At 40.3% G+C, this 22,927-nt stretch overlaps 1 protein-coding gene across 2 annotated transcripts in view; it reads right to left on the reverse strand.

Moving 5' to 3' along the window:
- Positions 1–3,517: 3,517 nt before the first annotated feature.
- cdh24b (cadherin 24, type 2b) overlaps positions 3,518–22,927 on the reverse strand; it is a 165,030-nt gene continuing 145,620 nt past the window's right edge. The window contains exons 7-14 of one of the 2 annotated variants that reach the window (XM_072440979.1): positions 21,185–21,441; positions 19,245–19,381; positions 15,541–15,662; positions 13,686–13,803; positions 9,978–10,286; positions 7,720–7,927; positions 6,409–6,880; positions 3,518–5,207 (exon numbers count right to left, since the gene is read on the reverse strand). In XM_072440979.1, coding sequence (XP_072297080.1) covers positions 4,371–5,207; positions 6,409–6,880; positions 7,720–7,927; positions 9,978–10,286; positions 13,686–13,803; positions 15,541–15,662; positions 19,245–19,381; positions 21,185–21,441 — 2,460 coding nt within the window. In that variant the 3' untranslated portion in view covers positions 3,518–4,370. Of the gene's footprint in view, positions 5,256–6,408; positions 6,881–7,719; positions 7,928–9,977; positions 10,287–13,685; positions 13,804–15,540; positions 15,663–19,244; positions 19,382–21,184; positions 21,442–22,927 lie in introns of both variants that reach the window. The other variant, XM_072440977.1, reaches the window with a different exon arrangement.

The following is a 22,927-nucleotide window of genomic DNA, read 5'->3' on the forward strand; positions in this document are numbered from 1 at the left end:
TGGGGGCTCAGGAGGGGGAATAATCAAAGAGTGGAGTGTTTCAGTCGGTGCACTGCTTCACACGTCTGAAATAAGAGAAATCAGTCACTCCTCAGTTAGATTTGGACCAATCGGCACTTCAAAGCACTTCAAAAATCCAGAGAGATGAAAATCTGGAGCCAATTGTGGCTAGGATTAACTACAAAGAGTCACTTATAGGCCCTGTTAAATGTTATTCTATATTACAGTTTTTTAATTGTATGTAAGGTGCTTATGTGGAGAGGGAAATGAAAAAAGTTGGCACATTTAATTTGCATTATATAAAACTGCTCACACTGTTTCGGCCAACTATTGCATACTCGATATACTTTATATTTCTCTGATTATAAAGATTAGTTCTACAGAGTAAATGCAATTCAACCTTTAACATTTTGTGAGTATATTTTGGCACAAATTCCCTTAATCAATGGCAAAAGTAATACACAAAAAAACAAAAAAAATAACAAATAAATTCATAAATACATGAATACTTTTACAATTATGACTTATCCAAAGTTTGAATGTTTTAATGTTTCAATACTGCACCGTGATGTTATTGTCTGGAGCAGTTCAACAGTACTTGGAGCGGTCCATTGCTGTAAAGTCAGACTCGTCTCATCATCGTCATTCCCGCTCAGGTTGTGCACCCCCGGCTCAAATCTCTGGTCCTTGTGCAGTATTACAGTATTGTACATTGGTCCTAATCCCATCCAGGCGCTGTGGGTGCTGGTCAGTGGCTCAGGTAGAAGAGTGTACATGTGGGTCAGCCGGCCGGACGTCCCATATGTACCTCGAGTGTTCACATTAGCAGACCATGACAACAAGACAATGGACCAAACAGGCAGAGCGGCTCGGTGGCTTTACAGTGAACCAGTGATGGACTGTGATGTTTCTGATATTGCACGCAGAAGATGCCCACATTCTGTATAGAGTATTTCAGTGGGACGCAATTTTTGGATTATAATAAATTGGGTATTTATATTGTTTCTATAATACATGACTTTGTTATGATATAATCAAAATATGTCGCTGTTTTTCCACAGATACACAGGAATTCCTCCAAATCAAAAACAGTTCTCTTTCTCACATAATACAGGTGCACCTCATTAATGTTGAGAAATACATTTATTGTTGTCTCATTAAAAGAGAAACAGTGGATTCTATAATATTTCTAATGATTGTATAGATTACAACCAAAATATACTATCTCATTAAGAGCCCGTATATACATTAATATAACATATTTTTGTATAATATATCCACTAATTTATTGATGTGCACCTGTATATTACCAAACCAGATCAAAACAGTAGACTTCTACACGATAATTACAATAAAATATCATTATTCTGTGTCATATTCTGATTTAGATTGTAGTCCTATGGGGATTTCTCCTCCCCCTCACCACTGGATATCGCTCGGATTGGTTACTGGCTCGGACAGGCTCGCTCTGAGGCCTCCTGTAACTAAGATTGTGCAGAGGAAACTTTGGCCGGAGGCTACATGTATAATTAAAACCTTTGCCTGTCCATCTAAAACGGGAACAAGTCACAACATGTTGACTGTAAACAGTTCCAGGAGTCTTGCTCTTTATCAATTTCTAATCTAGACGATACAAACACATTGTCTCCACAGTGCTGCGTTTGGACATATTTTACACTCATGTACAGGACTGTGCAAAAGTCTTTCAGGTTTAGGACGACATACAATTAAATAATAAATGCATCAATCTAGAAAAATACACAAAATTGAGAGAAAAACCTGGAGAACATTGACCGTTGCCAAGGCACTGGACAATGCAATGCCCCAAAACTGTAAGCTTCTAGTTCAGGGGTAAAAACAGTTATCCTCAGATATCAACAGTGATTTTCACAAAATTAAGAATTTAGATCTACACGTATTACATCTATAGTAATAAAAAAAATTAAAATAAGAATGAACTAAAACATGCTTTAATACATTTAAAGCACCGTTTTATGCACCCAACTCAAACCTTTTGCACAGACCCACATGTGATAATAATAATATGTAACAATATTTACAGTTTAATTTATACATACAGTCAGACATGTTAACTATTTTTGTTTAAATGTCATCTTATAAAACAACTATGACATGATTCATTGTCTAATATCGAACATCACACAGTAGAAAAGTGCTTTCCAGCGGAAAACTCTTTCTGACCATTGGCATTTGTATTTATTCACATTTTTGGCCAGATTTGATTGCCATAGCTTCTTTTGTTTTACTGGTTTTAATTGCATGCCGTGAGTCTGGAGGAGAGGTTTATGTATAAAAAATAGTAGGGACATCCTCAATAAAAACATTTATAGTCCAATAAAAGTGTTGAATTCTCCATAACATAAATGTAATATGTATTTTATGGCCGTACAATCAAAGCCAGTTGCTTGGTGTGTCTTTGTGAACGCAGGGAACACAAGGGGGACGAGGTGAGGCTGGGGACACAGTGCATCATACCCTAAGCTTGCTTCAATTTTTCACACTGTTTCTTCTTTTTATCCTTGTGGGCTAAAAGGAGGGGGAATCTTTTCCAGTGTTTAAATGATTCATCATGTTCATTTGGAATGAAGTAGTGAGCTGAATAATTCACTATTTCCAGCGCCGCAGATCACTTCTTTAACTACAGTATATGCCCTCTATAGATGTTTTATTCCACTACGGTTCTCCCCGTCTTCTCCTGCTTTTGTTAAATGTTTACTCTTACGTTTTCCTCTCAAAACTAATGTTCCACCTCAGATAGCGTCACTCTTTAGAAAGTCGCTTCCTTCTCTCGCAGTATTCATGGGTTTTAGCTTCCTGTCTATTGATGATAGTTTGCTCACTCAAAAGATGTCATATTTTTGGTTTTGAATGTCTAATTGCTATGGCAACGGTAGATATAGAGGTTATACTATATAATGACATTCCTTTATTTTAAAAATGTTCCTGAACTTTTAAGTGGCAGAACTGAATGGGTAACACAGCAGATAAAATGTGTTTCTTTACCCTTTCCGGCCTTGTAGCTATTGTATTGCTCAAATTAAATGATGGTGTTGCTCTGACCTTATTATAGAAGTTTCAGTTAGCCTAATGTTAAACCACCGTAGCTGTTAAGATGCTAAATTCTAAACTTAGCATTCAATAAAACCTATTCTGACACTATAGAGTGATACATTTTACCAGTGTGGACGTTTTGTCACTTCAAACATGGCCTTCTTGTCCTGTGTAGCTTTAATTTAATTATGTTTTATACTTGTCTTCTGTGTAACTTGCCAAGGGACTACAGATAGAAATGAGCATATTTTCTATAATCTCTCAACTTTACACTGAAATGTACATGTGTTCATTAATAAGCACTATCTCTATCAAATAAATAAAAACAGTTCTTTACGCTAACGGTGGTTTGAGTTCATTCCTCAGCAAAGAGGAAGGAGAGCAAGGTAATCACTTCAGTGTTTGATGCCAAAGTCACTGAGAAATATGAGCTGCGGTGTTTTGTTTATCTGCTTTTCCGTAGACCTTCATATTCGTTATTAAACTCTGGAGGCTCTTTTACATTTTAGTTGGGTTTTGAGCTTCTACAATTGAACATTTCATCACTCACCATTGACATTCATGCGTTTTAGCCACTCGCTGCTAAAATTCAGAATTATGTGATGTCATCCGCAGACTCTGTTCATCACTTTCCAGCCCCATTCACACATGTGGCCTGACCTGGGAATTGACCAAGCATTTTGCCAGAGCAGGGTCATGTGTGAACAAAGCCAGGACTGATTTCTCTGCATTTTTGATGTAGCAAGTGTGAATGGAAGTCATTGCTGAGAGTTCTGGCAATCTGCGCCCGGCAATATTCCTGGAATGTGTGAATGGGGCTTCTGAAAAGCACCGATAATAGATGCGTGTTTGCTCATATATATACATCCAAGCATGTTCAGAAACATTGTGCCACGTCTCCCCTCTTTGTCGGCCCGTCGTTTCTCATGCCCTTGCGAGAGCGTTGAATTAAAATCCAGTCTGGTGATTTTTGGGTTGTTTTTCTTTGTCCGAAACGTTTAACAAATTGTCAATGCCCCGAGCAGAAGCAGCCTGTGCATTGTCTCAGTATCTGTGCTCAACCATATCAGCGTTTCAACACTTATTGCTTTAAATTACATCAATCACTCCCTCCCCTGCCCTCACACGCTGCGTCCTCCTTGGGCTCATTTTTCTCTGTCTCTTTTTATTACTTTGCCTCTTCATCTTTCTCTCCTCTAACTTTTGCTGACATTATTCTGCCGTGGCCTCCCTTTTCATCATCCTCTGTTCCCTCCTTTTTCCACTACCCCTTTTGCCCCCCATTTGTTTCGTATGTATCAGTCCTTCTCGTCGTCTCCTCCCTCCTTATTCTCACAATCCTCATTTGCATTTTCCATACATTTTACTTTCTCCTCCTTCTCCTTCTCTCTTTCTTTAAAAAGTTGAGCGAGTTTCTCAAACCGCGGGCCCCAGTCCTCCATGCCAGCCCCCCAGTCGTCCTTGTCTCCATCTTTGTCCCCGTCACTTTCCAGAGAGCTCAGGGACCCGGCCCGCGACCCAGTGCCCTCCAGGCCGTACACTTGCACTGAATCGTACGGCGGCTGGGAGGGGTCGAAAGTGACTTGGGCGAGGCGTAGCCGGAGGAATTCGCCGACTCGTAAGGCCAAAGATGGACCTCCGTGGGCTCCTCGGACAGCTTCTACACCAGGGTGAGCCCAGGTGGCACCGAGTACGCCCGGATATCCCCCTCGAGGCAAAGGTAAAAGCTGTGGGCTCATATCTCTTCTTCCAACCACGTACCCTCCAATCCCAATGCGGTCACGCCAGTCTCCGATAAAACCTTCAGGAAAACCAGGCGGCGTCCCACCAAGAGAAATTCCACCTTCTCTTTCTCCTCTCCCTATTACAAAGTTGCTCCCCATTTCCAGTCCACCCCTTCCAAGTGTCCCAGGATAGTCTCTCTGCCCTTGTCCTTCGCCTGCGTCCGTCTCCCCTTGGAGGGAACCAGAGCATTTTTGGGACATCACGGCTCGTGAGGCTCTTCGTCCTGCCAGTGGGAGCGTGGCAGAGTCGCACACCCAGCCTCCCGCAGCACCATGGCCCCCCTGTCCCATCATGGAACCAGAGCGGGTCATCACCAGATTGTGCTCCCGGGGAACGCTCTCCGACTGCATCTGTGGGGAGTGGAGGTGAGTGGATTCAGATAGGACTTGGGGGTAGATCTAGGGGTGTTCGGTTCGGAGGTGAAATGTAATCAACAAAGGAAAGAGGGGATGTGGTGACAAATGAGACAAACAAGGGAGATGAAGAGAGGCAAATGAAAGATATTAATTCAAGACCAGAATGAGCTAACACTGCACTGTGAGGAGGAAATGGACAGGAAATGATAAAAAGATAAAAGGCCTATATTACTAATAAATAAACATCCATTATAGGGAACAGCAGGCTGTAAATGGCAATCCAAATCCCCATCTTCCTTACACATTCAAAATACATTAATACAATATTGCAGTAACCACGGCAACTATCAACATTCATTAGATTTATAATGGCATTTAGAGTGTTATGCCAAGTAAATTAAATAATTCATCCAGATTTAGTGCTTTCTATGAGCCTCGTATCATTAATTTAGCACAAAATGTTAATATTAGTCCAATTTCAACGTCTCAGGCTTTCTTTCCCCGTGCATTAGGACTGCCATCTATCAATCCTCCCACCCACACTCCACACATAACGCCTGACACTCAATACGCAAGGTAGGATTGTTTCCACACAAATATATTATAGACTTTTAAGTACCACTTTGTTTTTTTTAACTACAGGTTTAATACTAAGGGTAGTTCTGGATTCAAGCTAAAACATTGTCACATTATTAATGGGCACTGTTACAAAAGATATTTCTGCAAATTTCGTTTTCGCTTAAATGCCAAATGTTTTGCTGTACTTATTGAGTCAACTGAAGAAATACCTGGTCCGCCTCAAGTAAAGATAATAAAACATGGACTATTACAAACATTTGTAAATACATCTAACATAATGACACTACTAAATTGTAAATAAATAAATCTAAATAAATTGTAGCTACTTTTGGATTAGATATTGTGTGTCTCAAGGCTGAAACAGCAGCTCGCAGAAGCTGAGCAGCTCACATAAAACTATATAGTATGTGTAATTGCAGATAAAATGCGTTTGCGGGAGCACTGGACGTTTGCTGTCAGCTTTATAATCGGCTAAGCTTCATGACAAGGGAGTCAGGGCATAATCCTGCTGGTTTCACAAAGGTGTCAGGTGTACAGGTGCATGTGGCAGCTTTCTGCACTGCACATAATCATTAAACTCTGTACTCTGTTCACTTGAAGCTGGTCTAAATCTTACCCAGTCTATGTCTTGACCGTTGAGTTTGTCCTCACTGGCCTCGGTGCAGTTACTGGCTGTCCCCGTGCCCCCTCCTCTATCGTGACTGTCAGATGTTCTGGGCGTTCCTCCATCCGAAGTGCTCACCCTGCTCTGCGGCGCTGTCCCGTCTCTGCTGCCAGCACGACTCCCAGTGCTCATGTCTGTGGCGGGGATGTAGACTGCTCCAGACTCCATTGCTCCCACCATGGCAGCCTGGTTCTGGATGACAAGGGAATGGTCCGGCGGGCCCCCAGGGAAGCGACACCCCAGCTCGGCCAGGCCCGGCTCGAATGCCCCCCCGGGAGCGCGGCGCAAGACCGGGAGAGTGGCGCTGCTGTAACAGAGTCGGCCGTAGAGAGGACCTCCGGGGCCGCTGTAGGTCTGGTCCAAACCCTGGTTCTGAGCCCAGCTGTAAGTGCGACCCTTCTCCACAGCTCGTTGGGCGTAACGACTGGAACAGATAAACATCACATATTACACTCTGCAAAAGACACATCAACCTGACATACTTTTTGATCTACTCATTTTGTTTCATTTGCTGCTTTAATGTCCTGGAATACAGCTGGAGGTTTATTTTGACATGGTCTTATAGCACTGAAGAACCGAAACTCACATTTACATTTACAATGAACACTTATTAACATGGAGCTCTCTCTACTGCATTAAGCAGTATTGCTATGAGAAAGGTAGTGTATTGCAAAATTATTCCACACAATTGCACTAGAAGTTTGCATATGTCCACCTCCGCAAATAGTGGAAAACAATGTGCCTAAAGCAGCCTTTGTATTTCTCAGAATAGCTCACATGAATTAATTCAAACTATTTATTAGTCCAAAGGCAATAATATTGTTTCAATGGAACATCAAAACACAACACAACACTATTGTAGAGTGCATGAAACAACTATATCCAAACAGCGTCTTTTAACTGAAACTTGATAATCACAGCATACACTGCATTACTTAAGCATAAAAGGCACAAAATGCATAAAACCTAACCCTAGATTTAAAAAAACAAAACAGTTTAATTATGCGGACTGTTTAGCAGGTTAATTACCTACGTAAAACACAGGGACATAGCAGTGGCCTAGAGGACAGAAACACAACACATTTTAAAAGATGAATTCTCCCGCACCACGGGGCCCACAGCCCTGTCTGGTGGTTGGGGACCACTGTTTCAGGCAAACATACATAGACCTAATTTTAGTTCAGTCTAAACATATGCTCTGTTCTTCATAGATAAACAATTTCCTAAGGGCAAAGTGAATCATTTTGGGTACACAATACTGACACATTCCTGCTGTCCAGAGTGCGATAGCCTCTGGTGCGTGAGCTGTGGGGGGCGCTCTGGAGTGCAGCAATGTCAAAGGCTGCAGTGTCGGCCTCTCCTCCGCCCTCGTCGTCGTAGGTGATAATGTTCTCCCTCACATCATCCTCCTCCAGCGGAGACAGCGAGTCACGCTTCTGACGCCGCAGTGATAATGACAGGGCGCTCACGGCTGGGGACGGGTGACAGAAAAACACGACAGTCAGCCATGGAAGAGAAATTGGAAAAAGAATGATGAACAAGGGAGAAGGGGCACAAGTCACAGGGGAAATAAGAGGAAGGAAGGGTTTGGAAGAGTGAGGAGGCAAGAGAGCAAGGGAGCACATTCAGGGAAGTGAGACAAAACGAATACTGACGAAGCCCTGGGTTAGAGCTGGTATATCATATCAGCAGCTTGCATGCCACCGTTCGGTAATTGACTTTGAGCTGCAGCCAGGCAAATGGACCTTTTATTCTCACATGACTCTGCATGGCTCGCTCTAGTTCCCAGAGCACACCACGTTTGACCTGGGGCTGAGGGAGACCAGCCAGGCTCTTTGACAAACGTCTTTTGATTTAATACGTCTGAAATATGGATAACTAGCATGTTCATGTCTTTTCAGGTGGATTGATTTGAATTTATGTTAACGTGTCTTCCGTGGATTTCCGTGGAACAACCTAACTTTTTCTTCAATTAATTAATTCATACACATCATTATTGTTCATTAGCAGTTTTTTGGTATTTTGTCTTATTCTGAGTCTAGCCTGACAATGCTTCAAAGATTCAGCTTGTTCTGTATTTTTGTTAAACTATTTTAACTTAACATAAAGCGAAATCATTATTGATTGACACATATAAAACCTGTCATTATTGTCATTATTTTAAAATAGTATCTGCTGGATGTATATACATTTTGTATTTAAACTATATTCGATGGTTTTATTACTGTTCATGTCAATCTCTGTTAAAATAATCTCCCAAAGGCCTTAAGTCGTAAATAAAACTTGCATTAAAGATACAGTAGAAGTTAAAGTTTTTAATTAAGGAACTTTTTGTTGAGAACAAAACCAGTGCTGATTGTCCAAACACACTGCTTTAAAGTAGTGCTCTTTTCCCGCTGTAGGTAACGCCCTTGTCATTTGAGAACTCATTTTCTAACTCCAGCAGAAGTCACTCGGCGTGATCACCTTCACGCCATGTTGCGCTTCTTCCTTGATTGAACTAGTCTCCTCTGAAATGATAATGTCCTATCACCGAGGCATGAGTAGTGATCCACCAGACTGAATGGAAATGACAATGATGCTGGCTACCTGCCAGATCCTTCACAGCACCTGCACATTATCCAATTGAGCTTTGAGGATTTCTGCGCAGGTAGCACTGACATTTTATCATGCCCTATCCTAAACCATGGGGCCCAACACTCAGACAGGATTGTTATTTTAGCTGTGATTAGCACTGACCTTGGCAGAGGAGAGAACTGGGCCACAATATGAAAAAGGCTGCTAGCACAGAGCTGTGACTAAGGGCAATATTTACGCTGCTGCTTCCTTTATTTCCATATGCAGATGAAGCATCGATGGGAAGCAGTCAAGTGTAAACAGCCCTAAACACTATTTGCACATCTTTTTATTTGCAGATTAGCATTAAACTGCTACATCTCAGTGGATAAACTGTACAGCATAATATGATCTACATAGATACATAGTAAAATAATTAAAGCAAAATAGTGTGATAATATGTATGTGTATATGAATACACATTATGTCTATAAAAACAGGAAATATTTGTCAATTTCTGGGGGATTATTCTAAAGATAACTTGAGCTGATTTAAGGCAAGGGTAGACTCACATTCTTAACGCTGCATTGTTTTTTTGTATGGTATATATGGTATCGTAAGATAACAATAGCAGCTTTCTTCCTTTTTCTAGTCAATTTTATTTTTGTAACGCCCGAAATCCCAACAGTGGTTGCCTTGAAGGGCCGACAGTGAGAACAGATTAAACAATGCTCATAAGGACTTGGCAATGTCCCAGTATCCCTTATCCTTAGACAATATCCCAAGGTCTCCAGCAATACGACTCAGCCAAAGGTGTATGCAGAGGCATCTGCAGAGGACTACAAACATTTGGCCTAGATAAACTCTGCCAGAATGTCCCCATGGACAGGAACAGCCTGGGAAAAGGTGTTTACAAGTTGAATTAATGCACCAATGAAACATCTGGAAAAGTTCTATGTGTTTACCTAGTAGTGTGGCCACACAGGCAAGAATGGCCAGCAGGGCGGCGGTGCTGAGCCCAGGTGATGGCAGTGAGGACTGTTGAGGCAGACAGACCGCCTCTCTGTCCCAGTCGTCCTCTGTCTGCTTGTCCTTGTCCCCTGCTCTCGCCCCTCCTTTCAGGCAGGGACACACAGACACTGTGACCGTAGCGGTGCTGGTGAGGCCTGACATCCCATCCCGCAGGACTAAGGGGACATACATCGTCAGAGTGGAGGACGCAGAGCGGGACAGAGGTAGCAGCTGGGACATCAGCACCAGGCTAGCTGTGGGACCTGCACGGGACAGTGAGACAAAAGAGAAACAATCACATTTAAAAAGAAAACACATTACAGCCAAAAAGTGAGAGGAACCTTTTAAGATGTTTGTTGATCACAAAGCCCAGAATATCTGACTAAAATAACTACTAAATAACTACTAAATAACTTACTAAGTCCAGAGGGTGAGACTTCTATAAACTCAATAAAACTATTGGAAGAAATGATATGACATGTACAATACTAAATATGTAAACAACAAAGCCTGAGTCCATGTAAGCTCAGAGGTGGGCGGTCAGACTGTCAGGGCCTGAGTGAGAGAAGCACCATGTTGGTCTGTGGGCAGTGGTATGTACATAACAACTCAAATATGGAGAAATGCAATCAACGCCAATGGCATGAACTGGCCATTAAAACTTGATGATCTTGTGTGATCCATATTATTTTGTGATGGGAAAACTGTTGATATGAGTACCCCTCCTCCGTGTTGTAGCATCTGATGGCACATCAAAGGAACCTTTGATTTGTCATTCACTTTATTCTGTTTCAAGCCAAACCTGAATCATATGCATTATCAGGGCAAACATGGGCAAAAGAGGTCAAATCGCCATTCAAATTATAAACTGATAAAATATGGAGTCATGTTTTCAGCCATTGTACGCTGCAATTTTTAGCTTCATGATACTGATTTAAAAAACATTTATTTGAAACTAGAATTAACACTGTTGCCACACTGACTGAGTTTGCTGAGTAAGACATTTTCACCACTGAGGTGCTCAGGGCAGACACAGGGCTACATTTTGACAGATATAGTCTAAGTCTGTGTTTTATTTTAGGAGTTGTCCAATTAGCAGTTTATACTTGTGCTGCAGGTTGCCTAGAGAGTTGATATATTGATATTATATAATGTATAAATGTACAATGTACAGTGGGATAATTGACACAACAGGAAAGAGAAGTGATTTTAAAAAATACAAAAGGTGTTTTATGTATTTGAGAGGTAATATTAAATATTTAAATAAATATGCATTAAAACTTTCTAGCAGTTAAAGGTTGAATTTTTTGGCCCAAATCTGAGTCTTATTTCCTGGTGGCGTGGACTGCCGATTAGTCCTGCCACGTATCAATCATAAAACGCACCTACCGCTCACCTGCAGCCGCGTGCGGCTCGTCCCCAGGAGAGCAGCACGTTTCCTGTGTCTAAGCGCATTGATCTATCATAATATAGTTCCCTCAGTGTACGGGACAAAATTAAGACAGTGAAAGACAGTTCGAGCTTACTCGTGAAGAGACGGAAATCTACGGGAGACGAGAGATGCGATGCGATCTGTCGTGCTAATAAACAAACGCACGTGTGTGTTGTATCAGTCCGCACGGGGGAGTGAAAAATCGTCCATTCAACCTTTAAGATGTTGAATTGTGTACATGCATGAATATTGTTATCATTAAGAGAGTACATTTGTTCAAACGGATGAACCCATTTTATTTATGAGATCATCATTTTAAATCATCAATTTTTAATGTCTTGTTATTTCCATTGTGTGTCAATGTTCAAATTGTGCACAGCATCAACAAGCGGAAAATAACCCCTCATTTTACAAGAACTAATTAGGTCAAATAAATGGCTCCCTATGTAAAAATATGCACATGCAGAGGAAGTAAAAATAGTATGTGTTATACATGTTGTTGTTGCTGTTCTAATTTGTTCAATAAGTATTTGCAGTGGAGGACACAAGATGGATGTAGAGAATGTGGGGAAAGCAAACAAGAGGGACAAACAAAAGAAGGAAAGGATAATAGAGCAAAACAATGGGGACAGCAGGGTGTGGAGATAGATGTACAGGGACATTCACACAGACAGAGGATTTATAGGGAAGAGGCACACTGCAAAGCATCAGCAGACTGGGAAAAGGAAGGATCAGATTTAACTAGATTAGTGTAGATCTTCTGATGTTATATATTGGACCTGATTTAGCGAGACATGAAAGTGAGGATGGATCGAAAACTGTGCCAAACAGAAGTGGAAGATGATTGCTACGTGCACCATATCTGATAAAATCACAATCTGTTCATCTGTTACGGACCCTTCAAGTGTTTGTAAACCGAACGCTTCCTTTCTAAAGGCTTCATGAGTTGGCTCCACTGCATTTCCAATGGAAGAGGTAGCGTTAGCCACCAAACATCCAAAATTATGAAAAACCTGAGCTGTTTTGGTGACTGACAACCACTCGATCACACTAGTCAAATCAGAGTCAAATCAGAGTCAAATCAGAGCCTTGTTAGGAAACACGACTGTCTTGAATGTTTTGCGTAGCTTATTAGCACTGTAATTATGCCTCACATCTGTCAGTCAACCCCAGGGCAGCTGTGACTACAATAGTAGCTTATCACCACCGGGTATGGGGTGAATTAATAAGGACTAGAACTTTGAGAGTCTTTGACAAGCTTGTAATACGCAATACAAGTGTAATATCATTATTAGTGATGTGCCAAAAACAAACCAGACCACAACAGTTTGACTAAATGAGCTTTAGAAAATGTAAAACAACCAACATTTTTACTCTGCTGCCTTGTTAAACTGCATGGGATAGAATGTTTCTATGTCCTACACCTCACTCCTAGAAGGGTTCATTGGGACATGTCTTGGGTCAAAAAGACCAAACACTCAACACTCAATTGACTACAGTAGTTATATTGTAACTGTGTTGTGCATAAAATACTTTGTATTTTCTTTTTTCTGACATCTGTTATCTGTTACAGAATTACACACTTTGAGTCCAACTGGTGCCAGAGAGAAGGGTCCAAACATGAAGACTGTGATAGTAATGACTCAGTACAGACTGCGGCATCATCTGTGAACATGGATTAGAAGCAGCATGAGACAGAGCTGTGCTCTGCTCCTCACTAACTCACTCTCTCTGTACAAATTATTGGTATTATTGGCATAGTCCAAAAAAGAATACTTGTAAAAATGTTCACCCTTATTTCTGTACAACACATATTACAGATACAAACCTAAATGTATGTACTCATTCTTTGTTCCTCCGAAGCATTTGCATTCTACAATCAATCACATTTATGTAAGCAATTCCACAGCCACGTTTTAGACACACACATTTTAGAGACTATAGAAGAAAACAGACCTCAGTGTACTCATTACATTATCATTTTACAGAATGTTCAACTTCATCTTCACAATAAGCCTTGATCTTTCAGACGGTTTTCTTTCATGTTAATTTATACCGGGTATGTAGAGAGTATAGCTACGTGTATGTAATATGTTATTGTAGAGACACAAAAATGTCATCCATTCTACCTTAAGCCTGTTACATGATGTTATTGAACTAAAAGAACATCAATAAACCCCGTGCTCCTGGCGGATGGTATGGTAGTTGAAAATGCAGGGGTTATTCTTACCCCCGCTGTCTCGGACGCTGAAGTTGAGGGCAGCTCTGGACTCGGGGGGGATGCTAAAATACACGGTGCTGTCATTTCCTCCCTCATCTCGATCAATCGCCCGCAACACCTGCACCACCTGAAGCACATGGACCAAGAGAGGAGAAAAGAGCAGAGAATCAAAGCCTGAACGGAACACTTACACAAAGTAAGTTGCCTTTGGCAACAAACCATTAGCATACGTCAGCACGACTCAAAACAAGGCTGACAATTAGCAGCAAATGCTCGGAATAAATAAAGTCTGATGTGCATTGCCTTTCACAGATGCAAACGCCGCAGTGTGGGTTTCAAATTAGCAGAGGCAAAAAGGGAACAAAATTACTCTAAAAATCTTAATAAGCTTATAAGCTGATGGGTAATTTCTTCATAATGAAAAATGGAGATCATCACTATGCAAGGCATTCTTTTCAGAGACGCTTTCTAGAGCTGGCATGAATGTGAAGGAGTTAGTCAGAGGCTGCGTTGCATTGTGTTGCGTAAATACTGTATGTTTTGGCTAATGACGTGACATTCCAAGATGACATTCAGAGATATACACTTTTTTGTTGTTGTATTCGCTTGATTTAATGCGCAAACGGATAACCAGCACACAGGGACAAATCAACCGAAACACATCTTTAGTCGAGACAAAGGCGCTAACAGAGTAATGAAATAGACAGCAAAAACAGCAGATGGGCCCAAATGATGTTGATGTAGCCCGCTCGGATGATGGAGGAGGGAGGTAGAGATAGCATCAAATAAGCAGAGTGTCTAAAAATCTAAGAATACAAATACAGAGGGAAGAAAGCAGTGGGTAGAGAGGCACAGAGAGAGAGAGAAGAGGAGGCTACACTTTAATTACGATGTGAATGCTGTGGCGCTCAGATAACAGGCCGTGGAGGATTCACCTGCCTCTGTGCTAAATGAGCACTCGGGAGCGCATGCTGATATGTACTGTATGTGAATAGCTCTGTGGCATCCGCTCTCAAAAAGGTATAGAAAGCCCTATTCAAACGGAAGGGAAATGTACTGTAAATTAAAGGTGCACTTGGTAACTTTGCTGGGGCAGGGTTCAACACCTCCTCGTCTCCATGGAGATGCTATTACTTTGTCCGGTTTATGTCAGTGAACTATATGAAGACATAGGACAACTTACATTTTTAGGTTCCTTTTAGTTAAGTGGAAAATCCTAGGCAAAGCAATAACATCTCCATGGAGACAAAGAAGTGGCAGAGTTACAAAGTGGATTTCTTTGCACATTTTTCTCCAAACATTTTGTCATCTGGTAGGATAAGAGTTCCAATTACTGCTTATGTTTTCTGTGGTAGTTAATTATATCATCTGTAGATATTGCTGTATGCATATATTTATATTTGTGAGTGAGATTTCTGTGCGATTAAATGCAGTTTCAATGTTTTTGTAAAAGTAAAACATGCCGGAGCAAAATATGCCAAAAACACTACTGCTTTTATGATATTTTATTTATTTAATGAATTAAATCTAATTAACATATTCAACAATATTCAGCCAGATTACTCATATTTCCATTACTAATGTATTATTTTATTTACAAGCTTCAATTTGTGGTCACACTTTAGAACCTTTTACATACAGTTGCTTATCAGGAAAAATATACAAGGGTTTACTCTCCACTACGATATTCCAGCTCATAGTATTACGGCTGAAAATACTCATGAACTCATTAACATTCATTGTGTGTTGTGAACTGTATGAGTTTAATGGTTCTAAGAAGACTTTACAACCTGCTGGGAAAGAATCTGGTGAAGAGATAAACAGAACAATATGTCTTTGACGTTAAAGAATGGAGGTAACTCACCTGTCCGATTTTGGAGGAGTCGCACATGGCTGTGTTGTACTGCCTGTCAAGTTCAGGTGCGTTGTCATTCAGATCTAACGTCTCTATGGCAACGAGGACCCGGGACACCTGACTGGGGTTGTCTAAAACAGACGGACAGTTTACAGTCAAAAACATTGTCCTCCAACAGCTGGGACACACACTCCAGTCGCCAAGTGCACTCCAGAAAAGCGGCTCAATTGTCCTCTAGAGAAAGATCAAACTTCTAATGTCTGTCTAGAAACATAACTTGCTCTCATAAACCATTAGAGAGCTCACAATTGGCTAAATATACAGCAGTGTGTGGGGTCCATTTGGCTCCCAGCTGGAGTGTTGGTAATGCCACTGGAACAGTCAGTTTTTTCCACATCAAACTGTTGTGTTCCGAGCCAAACACACAAAACAATTTGAGTATGCTTCTAAAGAAAAGGTAAGATAATAGAGTGAGAGGGAACAGAGTCAGTCTGCATGGAGCTACACCAAGGCACAGTGTAAATGGATTGGCAAAGGGTCTAGTGTATAGCATTGAGCTGGATACACACTCTCAAAAATGGAGTCCTCCCAGTCACACATGAAAAAGCATGCGGCTCAACATCCTGCATTACATTCACAGTGCAAAAGGCTAAGGCACAATCCAGAGTCAGCAGTGAGCTGTGTCTGTCAATTACAAAAGGGAATTTAGCAGCCAAAGTGACACAAGTACATGATAAAACAGGTTGAAGGCGCAGTATGTGACTGAGGTACACCACCAGACTTTACCTGGAATATTAATATGGCATCTCCATGGAGACATGCAGATGATGCCATCAGGCCAAATTACAAGTCAACTCTGAGGGGAGGTGATCCATTTCACTTTTAATGTAATATTTTCAAAGTAAAAACACAGTAATTGAATAAATGCAGGATAGATAAATGTAATGCCACATTGTGGAGAATCCCAGGAAAAGCACGTGGCACTTCATCTTATATTACATAGTGCACCTTTAATCATAGTTTACTCTTCATGTTTCAGCTTCAGGTTACATGCAACATTTTGAGTTTTTCCCATTCAAAGGCTATAACTTTTAGTTTCAAATTGTTAATCGTTATGGTAACTATGGTAATTCCTCATCATTCTGAAAGCCATGGATAGAGTTGAGCTAATTGACTGCATTGTATGTCAGCACAAAAAAGACCCAAAAGTTTTTAATCTCATTCTTATTAATCCAGTGTATATCTAGACATAGCGTGAGGCATTTAGACAAATAATGTATATTATATACATACCTACTGTAATTTAAAACATTCAAACAAAAATCTGATTTACAGTTTATAGCAGATAACTTTTTTGTAAAGTAACACAATTTTACATGATAATTTATTTGAATAACGACTTTCAAAATGTCATTATATTGACAACAGACTTGAGCACTATTTTGTCCACTCAACCTGTAGTTTCCAACACTGTAGTTTCCTTTAATCAAGATCCACACTTAGCTGTCTCGCAGCCGCAGCAGTTACACACAGGGTGACAGCGCCTCGGTCCCACAGAGAACGAGCAGAAAATGAGCTGGTGCTAATGCTACAGATGCCACGGGTGAGCTGGTCTGCCCGTGGCCATGGCCATGGCAGCTCTCCTGCTGAGCTTTATGTCAACAGTGCCGTGACAGTCTGTTTATTAGAGAGCTCATTATTCAAGACAGCTACCTCCAGACGGCTACAGGCTTGCCACCAACCAAGAGCTTGCAGTGGATTTTAACTAAAGATTACCTCACAGGATGCAGGACTTGGCAGACTAACAACTTTCCTTCCCTTCACACAATGACCACTGGACAGAATTATACATCATGAGAGTTTTGACAAGAGCCAGTGATAGGGAAGATGTTCCGAGCCAAGACTTTCAGGAAGAATGTACTTACTGTATAACTCGGCCAGCAGTCCTTATTCCTCCTGTTGGTTATTTACTTTTAATAGAAATGTACTTGTATATTCTGAATGAGGGTCCCTACATTTGAATGTATATAATAGACAATCAAGTTTAAATGCATTTCTTTTGTATCTGTAGTTCTATTTCCCTTTGGTTGTGGGTCTCATTTGGACCCAGGTACAGTTGTTTGCACTGAATAACTGCTTTACAAATAATCCATGTACAAACACAAATAACGTGCAACACCTGCTAGTGTCTCACCCTGAAACAATATAAAGGTCTATAATACTTTGGTTGTTGAATGTTGAAAAATGTCAACAAAGTTAGATTATGTATGCGCCGCCAACCACCAATGCTTTGTAAAGTAAACCAAATGCAGCTTCATTTTCAAGCACCACTAAATTCATGCCAGTATTTAAGTAAACCCATTCATTTCTGTTCCTCCCAAAATGTAATATCAACTGTGCTGCACACTCATATCAACAAATCCTATTTCCATACACGCAACTACCTGATTTGATTACCTTTGAGAGAAACAACATAAATCACCCATAGTTCACATGTATTCCTTGTGGAGTATTTAGTACACTGCATTAAACAAGGATCTTGACAAGCAAGGTTACGAATATAGGTCAACTTAAGCTGTGCGGTTTCTCAATTAGAGGAAATGCTCTTATGATTGTCAAAACACCAGCATAATTAGCCATCACATGTGAATCAGAGCAGAGTGGTTCTAATGGTCTTAACCACAATAATGTTAGTGCAAGCTTGTTTTCTAAATATAACTGTGGAGATAGGTCCTGAGAGAAATACTGCTGCAAGTTTAGCTGGTGTATTTTAAAGATGAGGGGATTTGTGAATTTTAAAAACTGTAATGTTTTGTTTTTAAAATAGAGGTTGACTCTTAAACTTTGTGGGAGCATAAAATATATTTACGCTTGACATTAAATTATAGTAGGCACAAACCCAGACACATGTGCATATGGCACATGCATATTGTCTAATCCAATAATAATGAACAAAAAGGTACTCTCCTTCAAGCATCACTCCAAAATAAAATGAAAACCACATAGAACCATTAATCTTACATTTGTAAATGATTTATAATTAAGTTCTGCCAATAATGCATGACTATAGTCACATGTGGTAGGATGTTTTTACTTCTACACAAAATCTAAAAGGGTTCTGAAAGTGTGGCACTGAATTGTTTCCAAATAACTGTGAATAAATCACAGCCACACACTCTCTCTAGCACTGCAAGCTGAAACCTGTTTTTCTGCTTTTCTGTTGAACTGTCAAATATTTTGATATCCTGAAATTATTGAAGGGGCAATATCTCCATTCAGACCCTGACATTCTGCACTGTTCTTTTGTGGATAAAATAGTCATATACTTTTGAATTGCATCTAATTTTACATTTTCTCTCAACTTTTTACACCACACATGGACATAGAATATTACAATTCTATCTACAGTTTTATATTCACAGGGACTTTGTAAAACTATCTTTGATTTTCAGCTTGAATACTTTGTTTCCACTTGAATCCTTCTGTTAAAAGAAGTATCCACCCATCAGATTACTCAGACCTTATAGATCAATTGATTCCTGGGACCAGTGTAACAAACCAACCAACAGCATCGGCCTCATGGCCCACTGGCTCCAGAGCTTAATCCGCTTAGAGCTGTTTCTAATACACCACAAAGTACAGTTTAAACCTGTTCTGGCTTATGAGGTGGTGTCCCTTTTGTTCATTAATAGAGTCACGTGATGACCTCTGACCTCTTTGAGTGGCGATGATGGTAATGTTGTGCCAGTGCTCCCGTTCCCGATCCAATTCGACCGCCGTGGTGATCAGGCCTGTGTCCGGCGTGATACGGAAAACTGCCTCCGAGTCCGACTGAGGATCAATGGAGAACCTAAAGAGTGCGGGGGAAAGATATTTAAATATAAGTAGAAAGGAAAATAAATAAGAAGAAGCCTGCAGAGTTGGCAAAGGGGAGTGGAGTGGAAAAGGAGGCTAGGGCAAGTGTGCTAAGGAGTGATAAGCAAGTCAAATTCAAATTCAAATGGCCAAAGAATTAATATAGAAAGATTATCAGGGGGAGATAGAAGCTCTTTTTGAAGTGCTGCTGATTATCTGAATATCTTCATAAACGTAGAGCCTATCGTTCCAAACCACACAAGCACTCCTAGCACTGCGTTAATTGACACATCTCAAGGGGCTATCCAAACTAAAGAAAGAATAATTGGGATATGCTTTCTCTGTAACAAAATGCAGCGCCTCTATATCTCTCTCACATTTAGATCACAACTCAAACTCAAAGAAAAACTGAGGTGGCTTTCAATTATCTTGGAGCTTATTTATAATCACACCAAAGCTGGGGAGTGCCTTAAAGGGGTGGTTTTTAACTTTCAAACATAAGAAACAATCAATGTCAGCAGGGAGGAGTATTTCAATAAGTATTCAAACATTAATATATATAATGTGTGGTATCATCGTTCTGCAAACACAAACAGTGTTCTACTATATTCTTAAGGTCTTTAACAGCTTACAGCTTATTAAGTATTATTTGATTTCATACCTTAAAACCCCTAGCTTATGTTTTGTTAAGTATTTTTACATTCAAATATTATATGAAGAATGTATTATTTGCTGTGATGATACTATGTGTTTGTTTATTGACAATATTGGGAGTACTGCAAATCAAATAGAGAATATCTCTTTGCAGTGTATACCAGTATATGTATGTGTAAGTGTAAGTGTGTAAGTGTTCTTCACATTTCTGTACATATGTCATGGGGAGTTCTAAAGGTTTCATCTGGACAATGTGTAAAAATGAATGTCTTCTTTTTTAGCATGTCCAGATTATTGCCTTTTGAGCTTTTCTCTGCAATGGATCACTCCTGGACTATTAAGGGACTCCTATACCAACATATATTGTATATATTTTATAAACTGTTAGAAAAATTACTCTGGCGGGAGGGACAGGGTTTAATGGGGTTTAATTGTCTTGTCTCTGTGTATTGTAGATTGCCTATTGTATTGAAACTATAATGCTCCGTCTTTGTGTTATATGTTTTGTCCCCCATTGAAAATGAGATGGCACAACAACTACAAATACAATTCAAATGTGTAACAGATGACTTTATTCCTCTGCTTCTCTTTTCCAAGCAGAAAAGAACAGACTGAAAGTATTCACGACAATAAATGTGATTTGTGGCAGGAAGTGGATGCTATAGGAACACATCCATCAAGATATAAAGCGCTCTGTCTTGGACTATATTACATTCCCAAGATCTTTTTGGGAAAGCAATAATAACACCATTGTTTGTATTTTGGAAAATATTAAAGAATGAATAGCTTTAGTTTCCCTACAGCCCATGCACACCACATTTTATGGTCTATAGGTGCTAAAATGATTGTAATAACTGAAGCTTTATTATCTGATTTGTTTATTTTTTGTTTAATGTCCTACACCATTTCCAACCTTGCAACTGTCTTACTCTGTACATGTCCAGATCACCTCCGCTCGGCCTCTCTGACTTTATCACAGAAAACATCAAACACATGCTATTCCTTTGATGTGCTCATTTCAAAACACATTCTTGTCACTCCCCAAGAGGAGCCCAACGTCAGCTCTGCCCCTCTTCACCAAAGTGTCTGTCTCTCACCATTCTAAACAACGCACACAGAATACAAAACAGATGGTGAGTTGCACCTGATGTTGTTGGTCAGTCCTGTGTCGGGGTCGATGGCGCTCACTCTGCCGACTGTGCAGGCCGGGGGGCAGTTCTCAGACACGTCCATCAGATATCTGGACCTGGAGAACTTCGGGGGCTCGTCTGCATCCAGAACTGCCACGCGCACAGTGGCCCGGTCCTTGAAGGCACCCAGACGGAGAAACCGGGGGTCCACAATCGGGTTCATGACCTCCACCGAGAAAGAGAAGGAGCTCCGGCCCTCGTAGTCCACAGGCTAGAGATGGAAAGAGACACACACACAAGACTTTTGAGCGTGAATTTACATCTTTATCCTGTCTCTGGTGCACCCTCTTACCAAATAAAATCATATCATGAACAAATTATGAAATGTTTACACGACCGACCAAACCGTGACTTCCAACCACACAAACTGTAACTGCCTTGTATGTATGGAGTGTACATTGTGTGTGGATGTGTGTGACTGAATCTGGAGAGGGACCAGTTTGACTAAATCAGTTGATTAGATGAGTCATACTAATACACTTGGAATATGTATATCGTATTGCACTGTATTTTATTGGTATGTATGTCATTTTCAAACATCAACCTGTCCAGGAACTACAGGTAGAAATGAGACAAGCTTCTATGATCTGACACAAACATATATCCTATACGTTTTTCTCTGCGTTGTCCCTGATAAATAAACTGTCATGATTATACAGGCAGCAGTTAAGATCCAGCTGAATACAAACATACTGAACTGGCAAAAACTGTAGTAAACTGTAAATAAAATGACATATTTACTGTATTTACATTTTTATTATTAGATGCACTTATAATCTACGGTATGTTACACACATTTGAACTATTATTGACTGTACTAAGACCGTCACATTCTGTTTTATGCATGCCTTTTCAAGCATAGTTTACTAATATTATTCATTGCTTTATCTTTCACCGTATCACCAGTGGCAACAATACTTTTCTGCTACTGAAGTCATTATTCATTGTTTTTTGATGACTTTGTTTATTTAGACCCCTGTTAGCATCTGCATAGTTGCAGACTATCAGGACTATGGGCAAAAGATTAATTTTGCTTTGAGCCATTTAATGTTTGCTATTACACCTCTAGTCCCTTAAGAGGTCCTGAAAGAGAACACACAATACACAGAGAGGACTCCAATAGTGCTGGAATAGCAATACAACGTTAAAATAAACATCAGTCAGTAAAACAGCAATGCTAACCATTTAATTTCTGCCACTTATTTCAAACATCTAACAATGTAATTTCACTGACTGACATTTGGTTTCATTCAGACATTAATTGAAGGATAGATTTAAAAAAAAATATGCGCGGTCAAAGGCTTGGAAGTCGCATGAAAAAGCAGGAATTTATGCAAATATGCCACATTGCCTGATCTAATGATGTTTTGTGGTTAGAACTCGCGCCAACACTAATGACATCTTGATTAGATATCAAAGAGAAATGATAAATTATAAATGAATAAAATAAAATCCTGCTGTTGTGAAGTGGTAACATCCCAAATCAGCAGTTACAGCGTGTGGTTACCTTCTATAGCGGGTGAGACTTTGAGGGGTGCAGAGGGGTGCAGAGGGATGGTGGTATGTCGAGGGGTTTGTGTGAAGCCTGGATAAGACATTCATGAGGTGTTGATGTTTCCGCATAGCCAAAGAGAGTTCTGATGCTCGCCGGATTGAAAGGATTGTTGGAGAAGAAGCCACATGTTTGAATATGGCTT

The sequence above is a fragment of the Eucyclogobius newberryi genome, unplaced genomic scaffold, assembly GCF_026437365.1.
Source record: "Eucyclogobius newberryi isolate DKJ021-1_F unplaced genomic scaffold, fEucNew1.0.hap1 SCAF_12, whole genome shotgun sequence".
Lineage (NCBI taxonomy): Eukaryota > Metazoa > Chordata > Actinopteri > Gobiiformes > Gobiidae > Eucyclogobius > Eucyclogobius newberryi.